We start from the raw sequence: 19,558 nt of genomic DNA, 5'->3' as shown, positions 1-19,558 counted from the left end.
GACTAAACCCTAGCATACATGAAGACTAGCTAGCGGGCACAACAACGATAAGGAGATGAATTACTTCTAAAAACAGAAATTTGAGCAAATTCAATTTATTATTTCAGAAGTGTGACTCAAAGTGGTATCCTTTTTGCAGTAATCAGTACCCAAGAAGTAGTTCTCTTAAAGGTTGGTGACGCCTGTGCTAAGGCCTAGCAAGCGTTGGCCACGGGCTCTTAGCAGGCTTGACCACAAACAGCAGCATGGAACATTGAAGCCAGTTATTTTTGTGTAATGTTGTAAGATGAGTTTGAAATGACATTAAGTGTTTTTGGATAATAGTTTGCTATATATTCAGAGTTTAAACTATTAATATAGTTATAAACATTTTGGATGAGGGCTTCAATTACAGTATTTGCAGATTTTTACTCTTTGTTTCAGGGCTTCATCCCTAGTCCCCATAAATAGTGGAGGTTCATTGTATAATGACTGGTGAGATATACAATACAATCATTTGACATCTTTTCAACAGTAAATGTATTATGTAATATAACTTTTTGTCTTTTTGGCTACCATATGACTAACCACACAAATTTATTTCTATCATTCCATCATGTGATTGTTGTGGCCTGGAGCAGTCATGTTCGACTTCATGTGACTGGATAAGAAACTCACATATAGCGTGACTTCAATCTAATTGCGCTTTTGCTTGGTTACTGTTGCTAAGCTAATTAGCAGATTCAAATGACAATGCAGAATGGCTGCATAGCTTTAGCCACAGCCAGTTTTTTTTTTCTGTGTTGTTTGTATTGTTGTGACAAAACATGTGTGCTGCAATGCAGGAAAAACATGATGTCACTTGGAGCAGCAGCAGCAGTAGTAGTAGTGGTAGTAGTAGTAGTGTTTACAGTGACATCACAGAATAGCATTAGCATCACAAATGACTAGTTACACCCCCACTGGGCAACCTTTAACCCCACTCACATTGTCTACCCCAGCTGCAGGGCAGAGAGGGAAGAAAGGGGGTGGGTTGTTGCAGGGTTAAAGGCGGTCTAATCAGCTGGAAATGAACCCCTACCACCACCACTACCCCCCACCCCAAACCTCTACCTCCCCACCCGCCATTCTCGGGCTGCTGAATTGGGGGTTTCTGGGGGGTGTCAGGTACATGCCCGGACAAGTATCATCTATCATCGTTTCACGCAGACAAACAAAATCATGTGAAACCAGTGGTGTCTGACTCTGCGTTGTGGATCTGAATAAATTGAATAATTGACCTTGTTACAATTTATCTCGTTGTTACAAACTACGTAAATGCAATTGTTAGAATACGACTGCCATTTTTAGTTAAGTGCAGGAATGAATAGACAACATTAGTACATAGGTACATTAGTAAATATAAAATACTGTATAATAAACAATTGAATTGTTCTAAATAAAATCTAAATCAAATAGGTTAAAACAGTAAACATAATCCTCTGCTTTTGAAGTATTAGTTTGAAAATCGTAATATTCAGGCAACAACATGTAGTTTGACCTTTTTTTGAACAGTTCATATGTGGACGTTTGGACTGTTGGTCATTATTAACATAAAATGTCATCATTTCAGCCGAGACATAATAAATGATTAATTGATTCAGTATTTTAATCTTAACGCGCGGCTCCAGTTGCTTCTACGGTCAGTCTTATTTGGGTTATTCAAATAGTCGTCACAGCCCTAGAGCAAGTTGATTGCCAGCATGTGGCCTTGCATACATTTTAAATTGTTTTTGTCATTTTTGCAGGTGTGCGGAAATGGGAATTAACAAGCCAAAAACTTCACACTAGGTGGCTTAAAGCTGGAGGAAATGTTATTGCTATTGGCTATTGCATCTGTAAACTGCCCGGAGACACACACTACAGCCATTTCCATTACCATCCACCCTGGAGACGGTCTTGTGTATAAACAAAAGTGGCCGGCGTTGGTGTCATCTCTCCGTGATCACAACCTCAAGGGCTCCGGTGTTGTCTCCGGGGAGCTTGTTTGGCTCATTCAACAATGAGATCATTGCCCAGCACCCCCCCCCCCCCCCACCACCACCACCAAAACCTTCTTCCACCTCCTTCAACAGAGAAGTGATGAGCATGACTGACATAAATGGACGACCACTGACTCTTGCAAACATGTTATGTTCAGTTTCTACACATTATATCATATTGGTCACCTGATGGTATGCCATTCAAAATCATGTGCCACCACGGTGTAACCTTTGTGTGACCCCCCCAGTGAAAATATGCTATGTTCCTCATGCATTGACAACAACAATCCAGCAGTGGTAGACCCTTATTGACATTCTGATGCACAATTGGAGTACAATGAAATGTGTCATATGATGATAAACGTGGAGGTAATTTAAATGACAAAATGCAATTTAATGTATAAATTATTAGGTTAAGCATTTTCACTGTAATTTGGTGCAATTTCAGACTGTGCCTGAATGCAACATAGTTTGATTAGATAGCAACATAGATAGATAGATAGATAGATAGATAGATAGATAGATAGATAGATAGATAGATAGATAGATGGATAGATGGATAGATAGACAGACAGACAGACAGGCAGGCAGGCAGGCAGGCAGGCAGGCAGGCAGGCAGGCAGGCAGACAGACAGACAGACAGACAGGTAGGCTTTGTAGACATCTAGCGCCATCCGTTGGAAAACGCCCGCACTACATTTTCTGGGGTTCCTTAAAAAATGCTTTCTAACGCCAACTTTTGCTTATTGGAGACAGTAACAAAACAAACAGCGGAAACGTAACAGTGAATTATACATGAAACATTATATTACAGCTAAAATGTAAATAAACTAGATCAGCGCTCAAGCATGTTCAAGACTAGCGCCACTGTTCCTTTAAATCCGCTGAGCATGTCTCACTTTTTAGCAGGAAATGAAGTTTACCTCACCGGAATCCAAATAACGTGGGCATCCTGGGGTGCTGAAAGTGGCAAGGGGCTGCTAGTATAAATTCATCGTCAGCACGTCTAGACGAGGTAATTATTTTTGTAAAAAGCACGACTTTAATTCCGCCAGCGTTGTCGTTTAACTCGTTTGTTTTACTGCACGTCGTCCGTATTGGCGTTATGGCTTGGTTTGTCTGGCTCGCTTTGTGTCATGGCTCTTCGTGCTTACGTTACGTTAAAGTCAAACATTTGTCCTACGAAGCGTCTGGGAAAGAGCGGGAAAGCTCTCTCTGTAGACGACGATGTTTCTCAAACATGTGGTTGTTTAAGTTGCGTTTGAAATTATGTAAATGGTGTATTTGGAGACTCGTATTCGCCCTACTTTGGCCGCCTGGCCGCGGGTCCTCGTGAAGGATTTGCCTCCACGCATGCGCAAATCTGTCTTAACCTCACCTGAGCTCCGATTAGTTTAGCTTGATTTAAAATAGCTTCGCATGGCCTTGCCACTGCCATTATAATGCAGACAGCATGACTACTTCGTCAATGTGAAACATTATTAATTGCTAACTAAGCAAATAAAGTTAGGTAGTAGTGAACAGAATGGTGACTTGGTGTAAAACAATATTGCAAATTTCAAAATAATAATTTATTACATATATGTATCTAAGAAACGTGCTGTAAGCGTTGCATAGCACAAGTAGAACGTCAGTGGCTTTGACACACTTTCTGCTACCTACCGAAACATACGGAGTAAATGTTGTAAAGCTGGTTACTTAAATATAACTGCATAGTGGTAAGATGTACATGCTTTTCTCAAGAACTGATGGACTGTTGTCTCTTTTTCAGTGCATTATCTCAGAAACAGTCAGCCTGCCGCCCGTGTATAACAACAAAACAGAAGCAGCCATGGTGAGTTCATCCTTTTTTCTTCTGTTTAGTATTTTTTTTGGGGGGGGGGGCTTTTTGCCTTTTAATGGGCGGAACAGTTAAAGTAGAGACAAGAAGCAGGAGAGAGGAGTCAATTAATCAGTCAGGCCCTAATAAATAACAACATCGTGGCGTGAACACACACCATTCGACTGTAACAATGCGCAAGTCTTGATATGAGGCAACATTAGAGGAACAAGTGCCACACTGGAATTTATCATCAGGCTGCCTTAATGCTATGGTAGGTGCTGCTTTGTTTTAATTAACAAGTTTCAAAAGGGTTTGGCTCACTTGCCTCTTTGTGAATGATAGTGTCTATAAGTTGAGGTAATTTAAATTTTGTACCCGTTTTATTTTCCCTGTTGTGAAATGGGTGGTGTCTATTTGGGGCATGGGGCATTGATGTAGAGGTTTTCCCGTCCACTAGTCGGTGCTGTTTCACTAGTGACATGTTTCGAATGAATCACCCATTGGCTTGTGTTTATGAGAAGTTTTTTATACTTATACTTACTCCTTTGTTGTTCTGTTTTTTTTTTCTTCTGTCTATCTTATTCTGTCTTTTGTCAGTTTTTCTTTTTGTGATCTTCTGTCTTTCTTATGCTGTTGTGTCTTTTTTTCATAATCTGTCTACTTATTTTTCTCTTCTTCTGTCTTTGGTGTCCTTTCTTGTCTACCAACATCTAAACCTCATGTATCTTTATCTGTTTTCTGTCTTCTTATATCTCGTTTTGCTGTTTAGTTCTTTTTTCCTATTTAATAACTTTCTTATTCTTTTTGTGTGTCAGTCTTCAGCAGTGGACCTCAAAACCAAGGAGGAGAAGGACGCAGAGTTGGACCGAAGGATCGAAGCGCTGAGGAAGAAGAACGAAGCTCTGGTCAAGCGCTATCAAGTACGTGGCCGACACTCACAGATGTTCCTGTTAGAGACAAAATGGATGCCTGGGGCCATTTAATGTTGACTCATTGGCCTGCGTTCTTGTTGCCAACAGGAAATAGAAGAAGATAAGAAGAAGGCTGAGCAGGAGGGCATCGCCATCACCACGCCACGCAAGCCCCGGGCCCAGGAACCAGCAGAGCCATACCGTAGGAGGCTGGAGAAAGAAAACTTCACAGTCACGGTTGACCTGTCCAAGTCGCCGGCGACGGGGGTAAGAATGTAGAACCCGGGATTTTCTTTTCCTGGAAACATTGCTGTTTATGTTGTCATTACTTCAGTCATCTTTTACTCTGTCATTCACACAAAGCTGCACTCATGACAAATGATGGACATTTAATGGGCTGGGTATTGATTCAATTTAAATGAATTAATTAACTTGTGATGTAAAAATTGTCATCATGTCACAGATTGTGTTTGAACTTTTCACTTACAGAGTTTGCTTATAATCAGTACATAAACAGTCTCAATAGTTAAATAAAAAAAATCTGATCATTGTTTTTAATGAAGACCAGGCACAGACAGTGCCCATCTATGGAATTTGTAAACAGGGGAAAACATGAAATATGTAATTGTCTAGTGCAGTGCATCAAATAATTTATCAATCAGATTGCCTGGCATTGGAGTAGTTTTGCCGTTTGCTTCATGGAGGGCCTAGCCTGTGTTCTTGTAAGGCTGTCAGCGTGCCTTGTAAAAAGATAAACATTACACGGAACAACCTTCCCCGACAGCGGCATCAACATAATGCTATAAAGTCCACACACGAGCTGTAATTTGTTTATATCTCGCGTTTATGTCCTGTTCTGTATGCGTCACACGCTCGCCAGAAGGTAGGCCACGCTTCAATTTTGATCGCCAGTTTGATCTGGAAGTTGAGCCTCCAGAAATCCGGCGCTTGTTTAAAAACGTTTTCATTCATTCATCGAATGTATTTTATGTTTTACATCTACTAAGTGTACAACTATACCTTAAAGAAAATTAGATTTATTAATAAAGCCAAAGGCTGAGACTAGAAACGATAGAGGCACTTTTTGAGTGCAGACCTTCATGAAGGTGGAACAATTGTGGTCTGCATGTCAATATAAAAATGTATTTATGAAGAAAAATGGCACTGGACTCATCCACATTGCAACACATCTACTTTTGCCATCACTTCATATGCACAACTACAACTTGCCTCATCTGTTGTTTATTTATATCATTTAAGGTTGCAGTTATCATTCATAGCTGGTAGGAGGAGCAGTCGCATTGATTATATGTCATGGACAGATTGTACGTCATGCGTGTATACAGCGTTTAAAGGGAATCAAATAAAATCTCTAGGGCAAGTTGGCCTTTGAAAGACAGCCACTCTACCCTTCAGACAGTCTTCTGTTGTGACTGCTTTAGAGCGCCTTGTTGTTGGCCGTGAGTTGCGTGCATGTCATGCAGAAAATGGCCAAAAAATCGAGGTGGAAGAAAAACTGTTTAATAAAAAGTTTTGTAAAGCAAGTGCGTGTACTAAAATGTTCAGCCATGTTTCATGAGTCTTTCTTCCCTTTTTCCTCCCCCCATCATCAGTATCACATTGTGTTTTTGCATAATCCATCTCACAGACAGAAGAGCTCATTAAAAAGCACCAAGGGAGGATTAATTCCGCTTTCTGGTTCAAATATTTAAAAATGCCACACTCAACTACCTCGCTAATAGCACTAAAAGGCCAACCACTTCTTGTTTGCTGCAGGACAAGCGAGTGGTGGACGACTGGAAGGCCTCCACGCCCCGCGGCCGCAGAGCTTCTGAGGAGAATGACGGCCCCCGAGGGCCCAGCGACGGCCACAGCCCCCCCAGGAGGATGGGCTCCGGCCGGATGCCAAGGGGGGGGGGGACCCCCAGAGGAGGAGGCGGGGTCCGCCAAGAGAGGAGAGCGTGGGAACCACGCACACCCAGAGATGGAGAGCCGGGTGAAGCAGGAGGACGAAGAGGAAGAAGGAGGGGAAGGGGAGGACCCGGAGGAGGCGAAGGAGGAGTAGGAGGCGGCGGCGGAGGAGGAGGAGACGCAGGAGGGACACCAGGTGGCGGGGACAGGAAGTCCAAGGTGAATCTACTTTTTATAAAATTGTATTGTGTTGTCTTTTTGTTTTTTTTACTAGTTGTGACACGTTTCCTTCATCCTGAGCAGGAATGGGAAGAGAAGAGGCGACATAACATTGAAAAGATGAATGAAGAAATGGAGAAAATAGCGGAATATGAGAGAGGACAGCGGGTAACAAACACATTTGGATTACATATGTATTCATTTTTGCCCATCTTGGAGGATTTATCCATTTTATTAGCTAATTTGTCTTGTCAGGACTTTTATTTATTTATTTTTACAGCTTCTGTAGTTCAAAAAGCATCTGCTGACATGAACTGCTTACACTAACAACTTGGCTGTGAACAGAGAGGCCATAGCTTATGAAAGCAGAGTCACTATTTTCAAGTTTGTGATTCGGTTGCTATACAAAAGGTACTTTTTACAACCCTTCCAGCGACTGTTTTAACGTAAATAAGTAATAAAAATGAAGTCGCTGTTTTAATTCCTACTAAGAAACAGACAACAGCAGCAGAATAGTTTTCATATTGTTTGCACATGAGAAAAAGAGCCCAGTGGAACGCAGAGCACTGGCACACATACGGGTGCCTAGATGGAAAAACAGTTCTTTGGAGGCCTTTAAATAAACGAAAACCAGGGATGTGATTTTTCCGCTAATTCGCGGAATTCCGATTTTTTTTTATCCCCCCCCCCCAAAAAAAATATTATTATTATTTTTTTTATTATTATTATTTTTTTTTTTTTGTAGTTCATTGTGTATGCACATGACTCTGACAGATAACATCTTCTGCTATAACAAAGACATTTGTGGTATGCTCTAATATGAGTTACTTTTCATTTGGTCATGATACAATTATTTGTTCATGAAATTTGAACTCTTCAACATTATTTATGTGTTAACTTAGTAATCACATTAGTTAGATATGATGATATTCTCAGTGATAGTTTTTAAAAGCAAAGGCAGTCCAATGTTTTTGAATGTGACTGATTTTGAGTTGACTAAAACTGCCATTTTATATGGGATAGTTTAATATACATTGAAAATTTATGCTGTTGTTTTGTCTATTTCTTTGTCATGTGAGTGCATTGAAAGTACTTAAAAACACGGAAAACCCATGAGCTCCGGGGGGCTTTGCCCCCCGTGTCCCCCCACCAGGGCACTGCCCTGGACCTAGCTGGGTGCCAGCGGTCCCCAGACCCCCGGCTAAATTTTCAGATAATTTCACTTTGGTCAAATCACATCCCTAAAATGTGCCCCTTATTTGTGTGTCCCAGTACATTTGTTAACTCAAATGTATGGTGTGCTGTGTTACCATGGCAACATTAATTTAACCCTCCTGCCACCTTGCCTTAACCTACATCCACATTCGCTTGCTCCTGGAACCCGTCAACAAAAAAAACATGATTATGGTCAGCAATGTATGTATATGTATCAGTACACGTGCCAGTAGGGGCCGCAACTGGTTGTTTTCTTACAATATTCAGGGTGTTTCCATACATCGAAAAATGTGAAATATATATATTTTTTATGTTTTAGATACCTTAGGTATTGTAGGTATACATACCCTATGTGTAAAAAAAATATATGGCCCACCTTGTCTATTTACAGTGCTGACATTTTCCGTCCTCAGGCAGACAGCGATAAGCCCCTCCGCAACTTTCTAGACGACCCGCGTCGCTCTGGCCCGGCCCCGGACATGGACCGCAAGGAGGGCAGCAGGAGACACGTGCGCAACTGGGGCGGGCTGGACTTTGACAATGTCAAGACCGGCGGCGACCTGGAGAAAGAATGGACCGTGAGTCAAACGCAGAGATGGATAAAAAAAAAAAAAAAAGGAAAATATATCCCGCTTCAGCCCACTGGGACTCCATTTAAAACAAAAAACTTTATCCTGACCTCAGGGACTAAATTTTCCTAATAAATCCAGGAGGCATGCAATTATGACACTGTGAGTCAAAAACACTTAAATGTTGTATTTCCCCCCTACAGAGTCGGCGTCCTGGCCCCAAAGGTTCGATGGATATGACCATGTCCATGACGGGCCGCGAGCGAGCTGAGTACCTGCGCTGGAAAAAGGAGCGCGAGCAGATCGATGAGGAGCGACTGGCGCGCCACCGCAACGCCACGGGACAGTGGAGGCGGGAGTGGGACGCACAGAAGACGGACAACATGTAAGACATGAAGCAGTGGTGGCGGCCTCCACTGAAATGCATGCTCATTAAATCTATGTACAGACCAAAACCTCTTTTTTTTTTTTTTTTCGTTGACAGGTTCAAAGAGGAAGCAAATGTGGTGGCAGAGGGCGGCACGCCAGAGCAGGGTGGCAGGAGAGGTATGTTACTGTTGCCGTGGTAACATAACACACCATATACTTTAGGGGCAGAAGTATTGGGACGTGCTTAAAATTGGGGTTGTTTTCCAATTGGAGCCTTTTTTTCTTTTTTTTTTCATCACATGATTAACATTTGTGGGTTGAATGTGATTTGGATCTTTTTATAAGAGTTTGTGATCCTGGTCGCCCACTCAATCACTCTTCCCTGGGGCTCTCACACGATCACCTTTGCTTGCTCTCACATTAACTTGCTCCAGGGATGTGATTTTTCCGCTAATTCGCGGAATTCCGCTTTTTTTTTTTATCTCCCCCCCCCCCCCCAAAAAAAAAATCCGTTTTTTTTTTTGTTTTGTTTTTGTATTTCATTGTCTATGCACATGACTCCGACAGATAACATCTTCTGCTATAACAAAGACATTTGTGGTATGCTCTAATATGAGTTACTTTTCATTTGGTCATGATACAATTATTTATTCATGAAATTTGAACCCCTCAACATTATTTATGTGTTAACTTAGTAATCACATTAGTTAGATATGATGATATTCTCAGTGATAGTTTTTAAAAGCAAAGGCAGTCCAATGTTTTTGAATGTGACTGATTTTGAGTTGACTAAAACTGCCATTTTATATGGGATAGTTCAATATACATTGAAAATTTATGCTGTTGTTTTGTCTATTTCTTTGTCATGTGAGTGAGTGCATTGAAAGTACTTTGCCCCCAGACCCCCGACTAAATTTTCAGATAATTTCACTTTGGTCAAATCACATCCCTGTCATACACATACTCTTACTCGCTCACTCACTGTCACACATTCTTGCCCAGACTCACTCACTCACTCACTGTTTGTTTCCTCTTCTGTTCCCCCTGCATAAAACTAGGTCCATTAATGCAATCTTGATTCTCCACTCTTACAAATGGGCTAAGGAAACGTCGCATACACTCCGAACGTCTTTCCCAATATCTCCCCAGAAGCAGGGAACACGAGCGTCCCATGTTCTTCCTGTCGGTGTCCCAACACTTTTGTCACAAATACCACACAGCATGTACCGATTGATGTGTGCGGCCGTTAATTAAGCTCATTAGCTAAGTGGCGTTGAGTTCTTCCTGGAGACCTCATAAGGGTCCTGGACCCATACTGAGTAATGACCGATTACCCACAATGCATCTGTGATGTCATTCCCCCCTGATGAGTGATGCGGAGGTGTCTTTGTGTGTCCTCCCTGCAGTCCGAGGGCGTAACTTTGGCAGCGAGCCTCGGGGCAGAGCCTCAGGTTAGACCCCAGTGTGGGCTGCTGACGGTTGCACTGTGGTGTGTGCGTGCTTGCATGTATTCATGGTGTGTGTGTGTGTGTGTTTGCACGACTGTGTGTTTGTGGCTGGTGCATTGTGCGTGTTGTGTTTCGAGCGTGAGTTTGTGTTGTGCATGCATCACAGGACCAAACCTCTTCGTTTTCCTCCATTTTGTTGCCTCGTTTTACACCCCAATCCAGCAGGTGGCAGCACACCACCAGGTTTTGTCATTACTTGAGAGGGTGACATTTTCATCCGAGCAGCCAAATGAAAGTAGTGGCACTCATCATGTTTATGGTCTCCAGCTGTAATTACATTCCCCCTTCACGCAACACTGACTCGTCGATGCCTCGTAAGGAGATGAGTGGTATCACACAGCCAGGCCACCTGATGAGCCGACATCAAATCATCTTATGGGCTGTTTAACTCTTTGACTGCCAGACTTTTTCAGAAAAGGGATGCCGTGGGTGCCAGCCGATTTTAAGCATTTTGACTGATCTTTCAAGGTCCATAGAAGATTATGTGTTTGGACTATGGAAACACACATACTACCAAATGAAAGATTGGACTCTCATCTTTCATCAGAAAAAAAAGTTTGTTTCTACCTTATTCCGTTTTTCAGTAATCAACAATAGAAAATAGTTAGTTTCACCTCTGTTTTGAAACAAACGTCTTTTAACGTCTTTGGCACTCCATAGGATTTTACTAAACGTTATTTAACGTTTTTGGCAGTCAAAGAGTTAAATCAAGCTCTGTGGTGCCTTCAAGATCAAATGCCTTCAATGTGCTCCTCACTCAGCTTCATTTCAGCCGGCATTAAAGGATTAACTCTGCATGTGTATTTGGCTTTTTGGGACACTTCCTGAAGGGAAATGGCGATAAGAGACACGTAATAAGACCTTAGAGGTTGTTTCAAGTGGTAAAATGTTGAACTTTTGTAGAAGGATTCAGTCCGGAAGTGTTTTGGTGATTTAGTAGCTGTCGGTTTCTGGCATGTTGAGCATTGGGTCACACTGGGACCCACCATGCACAGATACTCGCGCGCTCCCTCATTCATTCACTCTCATTTCTCGCTCACGCTGTCCCATTCAGACTCGCGTTGTATGTGGGTGAATCTCAATCACACATCTGCCAATTCACATTCACTAACTAACACTGTACTAAAGCTTCTGCCTCTATGACCCGATCCCAGATAAGCAGGGGAAATGAATGAGTGAACGGATGGATGGATTTCTTTCTAACATTTTTTTATTATTTTTTATTTATATTAACAAAATAAACTAGCGCTGGGCCCTATTGCACACGCCCTCATGTCCATAACCTTTCATTTGCTTTTTTTTTTTTTTTTTTTTTTACAGGAGAGCTCAGTATTGTTCATTCGATTTGACATCATCATTGCTCTCCTTTTTTTTTTTTTTTTTTTTAAAAATCCAACAAATCAATTAAAAAAAATTTAATAATTTTTATTTTTTTATTTTTATTTTTTTTTAAATACATATACATATATATATATATACACATATACACACATATATATATATATATATATATATATATATATATATATATATATATATATATATATATATATATATATATATATGCCCTTTTTTTTATATGTGGGTGAGTATGTGTATGTGCGTGCGAGCGTGTGTGTATTCATCAGTTCACCTAAAGCCCATTAAAAAAAAATCCCATACTAATAATATAATATAATAATAAATTGCCAGATGCAGAAACATCAATGTAAGTTATCACGATGTAGTGGCTCTCGCTAACAGACAGAATTCATTCCTTTCATTTGCTTACTCGCTGTCTCTCACACGCACTCACTCACTCCCATTGTTGGTCTCTCGCTCTCATTTACTCACACGCGAGAGAGATGTGGGTGAAGAGTGGTCGGCATTAGCCATGATGGGTATGAAGGTTCAAAGCTGAGAATTATTTTTAGCGCCGCTTTCTGAGCGTTTGCCAGACTCTTAAGTGGAAGAAGTGGCGTCTGTATTACATCACTCACTGCCTCTTAATTGGCCGAATGACTCCGATGTCCTCAGCTCGCGTCTCTTTGAGACTTTTTGCTCCCCTGGCTGATACCGCTTCCCGCCTTCTCTTTGTAACCTTTTCATCACCTCCCGCCTCGCTCTTCAAGCACTTATCCCGCCTCTCCTCCTCCATCCCTGCAAAGCTTTTAGGCTGTGACCTTCCTCTCTACTGCTCATCCTTACCTCCCACTTCTTTGCTTTATACTTATCTTTATGTCCATTTTTTTTCCCCATTTCTTGGTTAAGATGACAATTTCCTACCATCCTTTTGTCAGAAAAGGCAAATCCCGGAAGGTTCTGAAGTTCCATATGTGACGTTTTGTTGACTGGTTGTCTCTTCTTAATCACAATCTTTCATGCAGACCTCAGCGTAGTTAAGGTCAACCAGGGTTGAGCGAAGTATGGCCCGCCAGCTAAATGAGGCCCATTAAGTTTTTTTTTTTTTTAGTTCAACCCCCCGAGCATATGCAGTAGCGGCGCGCCTTGAGGTACGGGTTTAATTCGCTGTTACAGCATATGTAAATGAAAACATTTGTATCTCAAATCATCTTTCACCATTGAAATAAATAGAAAAGCCTTTAATCTGTCCCCCCCCCCCCAAAAAAAAATACAGAAATGGTTGTAATGTTTTTTTTTTTTTATTAAGAAAAATTGCATCCTAAAGAATTATAGAATGTGAAGAATTAAACAGCTTCTGCATCAATTAATTCATTGTGCCTGTGCCACTCCCTCTGGGGTCTTATTCAGTACTATTTATTTATTTCATTGAACAATTGGTTGATTTATTTATTGTAACTAATAAAATAAATTAATATTATTGAAGGAAATCACATTTTATTTGACTTTTTTAGCAATTGGTTAATTACAATAAGTTCCGAGAATTGATGGATGATTCTAAAACGGGAATGAATTATTTTAACATAAAAATAAACAATTTTATATATTCACTGTTTTTGGTTGTTTGTTTTTACTCCTATAAATGAGCTGCTTCAACTGCCCGTTTTAAAACTCACCCTTGATATAAACTCACTGTCATCGTGTGTTGAGTTGCATGCGTGTGTGACCTGTCCTACTGACACGACATGTGCTTTGTGTTTGACATTTTGCGACGTTTCCCTCCAGCAGATGATGGCAAGCGTCCCCCAAAGACGCCCACATTCGGCGACTTCCTGTCCCAGGGGCCTCGAGGGGAGCGGAGCCGAGGGAAAGGGAGAGGATGGAAGCCAAGCTACAGGTAGAACACCGATTTTAAACTTTAGCAACGTTGCAGTGGAACACAATACATGCATCCCAGATTGCTTTTCAAAACAATTTATCTGTTCTAGTGTTGCTATAAATGATTTTATCAGTTGGTATGTTTTTTAAATCACATTTAATATTTCACGAGCTAAAACCTTGCTTTGAGCTCTATTGCGTTTGACTTCTGAAGCAGAATTTTACCTCAACAGTCTGGGTGAACACCAGGTTGTTCCACTTTTGGGGAGCTTAACTTTGGATTCCACTTTAGCAACATTAGCAATATTAGCAACCAGTCGTCAAGGAGGGGAAGCCAATAAAAGGCTTTTTTTTTTTACATCCTTTAATTAAACCATTAGTTTAAACATCAGGACTGGAGTCTAAAAAAAGTGCATGTTTTGATTGACAGTTTTAACAGCCAATGGAGATGCTCATTCAAAATGTACTGTTCTAAAAGATGCTTTCACTGGTTGTTTGGCTACATATTTAATGCTACATGTGGAAAAACAGAATGTCATTAAGTGGACATGGACTTTTTTTTTTTTTTTTTACAGTATGCATGACAATCGCTGGGAAGGAGAGAAGGAAGATGAGGAGAATGAGAAAAAAGACAAACCCAAGAAAAAGGAGACGTCCACACCTGAGCCAACACAGAAGGTGGGCAGCAGGAAGGGAGGGAGGACATGCTTGCGTTATAACATCCTGTAACTCCCTCCCGTCTTTTCTCAGGTGGAGCAGGCAGAAGACGAAGAGCAGGACGACGACCAGTGGGAGGACACCAGCGAGGGTGAGGAGGAAGTGTCCGACGAAGACGAGAAGAAAGACGCAGGGAAAGAGGAAGCCGACAAGGACCACGGCTCCCCCGCGTCCCCCTCGCCTCGCTCCCCGCCGGTGTCTGCCGAAAGCCCTCAGGAGCAGCGTACACCAAGACCCAAGGTCCACATCCCCTCACCCCAGGCGACTTCACAGAATCCCCCAGAGGTGGGAAAGCCCATCAGCCCATTCCAGCTGCTGGAAGGACACCAACCTGTGTCGGACTGGGGGGAGGAAATGGAGATGCTGTCGCCACGGAGCAGCATGGGAGCGGAGAGCCCCTTGAAACCTCCTAGTACTGAGAGCAGCCCTCCACAAAAGAAGGAGCAGGAGGAGACCGCCGAACCCATCAAGGAGAACACGGGTACTTCTGACACACGCCTGATTATTCTTATTTTGAGTCTGGAAAGACAATCACAGAGTAACAGTAGTGTGTGTGCCGCATGGAATGCCTGAAAAAAGCACAGGGTAATAGAAGTGACAAAGTGACTACAGTATGATACACAAAGGCCTGAAAAAGGTTCACAGAGTGAGAGAAGTGAACAATATGATAGCAGACCAGTGGGCAAGATATTCCCCATGACATCAGAAGCCGGCCAACTAGCATTGTCATCTTTAAAAAATATATAAATATATTGTCACATCTCATACATGTAAATGCATTATTTTAACTCTCCCTTTCAGTTCCCTCTGGCACCACATCGGTTCCAGCACCTCCGGAAACGACAGAAGTCGTCCTGGAATCTGAGCCGGAGGCTGTTGTTCCCTTGGTCACGTCAGAGGCATCGCCGTCTGAACACGCTCCATCAGATGTCTCCGACGCCACCGCCCCGGATGTCGCTGAAGACCATCAAGATGTGCCTGACACCCCCTCGCAAGGTTATCAATGACTCCTGTGTGTGTGTGTGTGTGTGTGTGTGTGTGTGTGTGTGTGTGTGTGTGTGTGTGTGTGTGTGTGTGTGTGTGTGTGTGTGTGTGTGTGTGTGTGTGTGTGTGTGTGTGTGTGTGTGTGTGTGTGTGTGTGTGTGTGTGTGTGTGTGTGTGTGTGTGTGTGTGTGTGTGTGTGTGTGTGTGTGTGTGTGTGTGTGTGTGTGTGTGTGTGTGTGTGTGTGTGTGTGTGTTTTAAGCAGCATGAATCAGACGAGGGCTGAACCATTTAATTAAGTTGAAATCGACATCGCAATGTAGCAGATTGCAGCTTTCAAATCGCAAAATCTGCAATTTGGAAAAAACAAATGCTTTATTTCCGTGGGTTGTTAGGCCTTATTTTTTTAATGTATATTTTTTAGTTTATTTATTTATTTAGTTTGTTAGTTAGTTACCATGTCTAAATGATTTCAGGGCTGAAGTGCAGTCCACATGATTATTTCATGAAACATGGAAAGTTGAAGTGATAAAAGCCACATATTTATTTGCATATATATGATTTATGATTTACCGACTTTTGTTTGCGCTGCACTTTGTAGAATATTGTGAAGCTGTCGTAGTGCACGCTTAAAAGATCGCTGGTCAAAGTGTTTAGTTAGCAACGATAATTGAATTAGATAAACTCTTTCATTTTCGTTTGTGTTTATTTTGGACCAAAACACTTATGGAAAATAAATCTGATATTGTCTGTTGTAATATACAGATTAATTTATTGCTTTTGTGTGTTAAAAAATACATGGAAAAGTGAACCTTGAAAAAAAAAAGATCAGTTAAATTATTTTTCTCAAGCGTCCATCGACCAGTCATTTGTTTGTTTGTAGACAAAGCAGAAAGTCCATCAGCACCCACCGTCCTGGTAAGCGAGCCCACCGAAGCAGAAAGCACAACTGAAGCGGAAGGCGAGAAAGACAACAAAGATGTCAAAGACGACGACACGGACGATGTGAACGCGGGTGCCGCTACCACAGCGGAGGCGTCCTCAGAGCAGGCGTCCTCAGAGCAGCCCTCCACAGGTTTGCTACTGCCGATTCAATGACAAACATAAAGCTGTTGCGATGAGGGAGGGACATTTGATTACATTTTGCGACAGTTTCTTCAAGGCACCATTAATCATAAATTCCATGCAAACTCAATTCTCAATAAATTACTATACTTACCACCCAGAAGTGAACTGATTTTTATTTTTATTTTTTTATCTCAGCATCTTGCTGGATATGTATATTCTTCCACACTGAATTCTGGCACCCAAAAAAGATCTTTTTCAAAGTGGCCCCACAAAATCGGAAGCATAGAATTGTCCAAAATGTCTTTGAAGACTAGAACAATTGGGAGGGAAAAATTGAAAGACAACAAACACATTGAAAGACAAACAATTTATAATTTAGGTTCAACTAAGGGTTGCACTTTAACTGTGGTTGTATTAAGCAATGTGTCCAGTCACATTTCCCAGGAATCAAAAGTGGCAAAGTAAAGTCTCTTGAGTTGCATAATGTGTTTTCCCAGCCCATTGGGACGACCATTAGCGAGCACTGCCGCTCGCACTCAGCTTGCGGCTGCGGTGGCATCACTTGGGCTAATGGACGACTTGAGAAGTTGTCGCAGAAGCGCCCATGCTACTATTGATTTGCTGACTGATTGATTGACATAGAACAAAATACTTTGCTGTCGGGACCTAGTGGTGTCTTTGCTAGCTTTAAAAGCCCTCGTTTGATTGAGAAGTCAATCGACCTCATTGTGGTGTCTCCTCCTCGCTGTTTTTGTTGTTATGCCGGCTCAGGGCGGGGGAACAGGAAACCAGAGAATTGCTGAGATGAGAGGCACAATTAGGTTTTTGCCAGGAAATGAGCAAAGTGCTGAAGCGCGATTGGATTAAGTCACAAGATGGATGACACACCAACACTAAAGCGTGTTGCAAAATTACAGCAGACTTTCATTTGTATAAATATAATTTGCTTACTACTTGATACTATGCACAGCTACCACGAAAACGGAACTCTGAACGTCCATTTGGTTGGTTGACTTCAATAAAAAAAAAAAAAAATTAAAAAAAAAAATCCATTTAGATCAGTTCTAGTTACAATACTGTAATTCATTAACTGCACTGGAAATGTGTAAGTCAAATTCTTACATGATTGCAGAAGTCTAATGTTCATGCGTTGGAAGCAATGTAACCTTCTTTAACATAAAATGTCCAAGTGTTATCGCTAGCTAGCTCGCTATCGCTAACATAGCAGTCCACGTTGTCACACAAGAACCAAAATACATCTGAGAGCCAAATGGAAACAAAATGCTGGCTGATTTGAGGCCCAGAGACGGTTACGTGTCCACGATGACTTCATTAGCCCACATTCAAACTCGGAACCTCAAAAACTGTGACGCAAAAGGCTCTTTTATTTTTTGGTGAAAAACAACAAATATTTTCCACTCCTAATTTTCTTTGTGTCAACAGTCTAAAGATGACACCATCGCTGGAGTGATGTCACGCGTTTCCAAGAAAGAAGGGCGGGAGGGGACTCTCAAACCGTGTTTGCATTCACACAGTCTGTCTGCGGAGAAGGTTATCTCACCGTCGTCGTTTTTATGTCTCACTCTTTCTTTTGCCCCCCTATCAGCGGCGGGAAGAGAAAAAAAAAATCTTGAAATGGAGCTGCTGGAATCAGCTGAATCCAACGCCCCCCTCACCTGAGGTCAACCAATCACAAGGCTGCAGAGGCCAATCAGTCTGTAGTGAGCTTTTATTTACAGAAACCCTTTAATGGGCTTTGGTTGTTTCAAGACACTTTTATACCAGTTTTTTATCGCTTTTGGGCAAATATTATGATACATTTTCTGATGTATGACCATTCTGTAGTCGTTTGTACATTTTAACATCTGAAAATGTAACCAAAATACATTTTTATCAGGTTTGCCGTCCGAAAAGAACATTTAAAAGTGTTTGCTGCAACGCCCATATCACTGCAATAATTGACACTCAGAATGGAACATGTAAGGGGGGGGGGGGGGCAGATATAAATTGAGCTTTTTATAATGCAAGATATGCATACATAGAAACTGCTTTTCTGTCATGTATATGTTGAAAGACTCATTCATGAAAAGAAGCTGCTTTGTTGTCTCATGCCTTCAATTAAAATGTAGATCTGAGTAAAAAAACAAAAACACTGAAATGGCAACATTTGAGACCACCTTTGTCAATTTTTGCTACGATGCAAACCACCATTGTTCATCCGTCACGTTGACGCGTTTAAAGCTGCAGCCAGTGGACCATTTTGACCTTGCAAGACAGAAACAAAGCAAGTGACTCATCGGTGCAAGAGTGTTTATTTAGCTTTTGATTACAGCCTCCACTTGTGTTGTTATGTTGCGGTGCACGTTTATCAACAAAAACTGTGGGACAAAATTAGGACCCAATCGTTTCTTGTCCGTCTGCGTCAAGTTTAGGTGAGCCGGAAATGATGCTCCTCTTTCTTAAGAACAATAGTATTAGTTTCCTATCCTAATGAGATGACCCAGAATTATTCTTAGTATAGGTTATTCTAAATCTGAAAATGTTTAGTAAAAGTGCCTCAATACAACCTTGACGCGACCTTTAGCATAATTTGTTTTACTCCTGACCAACCTTTACTCAAGGAAAAATTTTCACGCAGTTCTTTACAGCAGCAACAATATTTAAAGCAATATACTATTTAATGCTAGTTAAAAAATTAAATAAGTAAAAAAGTGAAATGTGAACAATGATAAAACATGGGAAAGTGTGGGGGATAAAACATTGAGTGAGAGAATAAAAGGACTATAGTACTTGAAGTGTTAAGGATTTTTTTTTTTTGTGAGGTGGTAGACCTTGATGGAAGAAGTTTGAGAACCACTAGTAGTAGTGGAAGCAGAGCTTGGATTAGAATAGAAAACAACCGAGTGCTCAAGACGATAGTATTTTTGTGGAACATGGACACACCTCCCCGCCAATAACTTCACAGACAAATCAAGTAAGTGTTCATAAGAACTCAACTGTGAGGCGAGTTGTGGTTTGGGAGCCTTTGTTTTTAATTTCCTGGAGTTA

The 19,558-nt window shown here is 41.4% G+C and overlaps 1 protein-coding gene across 5 annotated transcripts; it reads left to right on the top strand.

Moving 5' to 3' along the window:
• The first annotated feature begins 2,882 nt into the window (after window positions 1-2,882).
• On the top strand, window positions 2,883-18,674 carry ccdc9 (coiled-coil domain containing 9). 5 transcript variants are annotated; one of them, XM_077566424.1, is made up of 16 exons: window positions 2,883-3,015; window positions 3,772-3,834; window positions 4,638-4,742; window positions 4,842-5,000; window positions 6,510-6,863; window positions 6,948-7,031; window positions 8,492-8,656; window positions 8,851-9,032; window positions 9,132-9,193; window positions 10,423-10,467; window positions 13,651-13,762; window positions 14,319-14,421; window positions 14,494-14,941; window positions 15,262-15,456; window positions 16,326-16,517; window positions 17,954-18,674. In XM_077566424.1, the coding sequence occupies exons 2-16, from the start codon at window positions 3,832-3,834 to the stop codon at window positions 17,956-17,958; spliced, it is 2,214 nt and encodes a 737-aa protein (XP_077422550.1). In that variant the 5' UTR covers window positions 2,883-3,015; window positions 3,772-3,831; the 3' UTR covers window positions 17,959-18,674. The 5 variants fall into 5 exon arrangements, with proteins under 5 accessions (XP_077422550.1, XP_077422549.1, XP_077422548.1 ...); XM_077566423.1 differs by lacking the exon at window positions 17,954-18,674 and having other exon boundaries at window positions 13,654-13,762; window positions 16,326-16,670; XM_077566422.1 differs by lacking the exon at window positions 17,954-18,674 and having other exon boundaries at window positions 16,326-16,670.
• The last annotated feature ends 884 nt before the right edge of the window (window positions 18,675-19,558 follow it).

Source organism: Vanacampus margaritifer, chromosome 5 (assembly GCF_051991255.1).
Source record: "Vanacampus margaritifer isolate UIUO_Vmar chromosome 5, RoL_Vmar_1.0, whole genome shotgun sequence".
NCBI classification, from domain to species: domain Eukaryota; kingdom Metazoa; phylum Chordata; class Actinopteri; order Syngnathiformes; family Syngnathidae; genus Vanacampus; species Vanacampus margaritifer.
The sequence above is the reverse complement of the archived record's forward strand: the minus strand, read 5'-3'. Positions and strand labels throughout refer to the sequence as shown.

Bases quoted from the DNA above. Each gene is read 5' to 3' on its own strand.
- ccdc9 (XM_077566422.1), top strand. The intron at 9,033-9,131 runs GTAAGACATGAA...TTTCGTTGACAG, and splicing joins GCACAGAAGACGGACAACAT to GTTCAAAGAGGAAGCAAATG. The intron at 9,194-10,422 runs GTATGTTACTGT...TCCTCCCTGCAG, and splicing joins AGAGCAGGGTGGCAGGAGAG to TCCGAGGGCGTAACTTTGGC.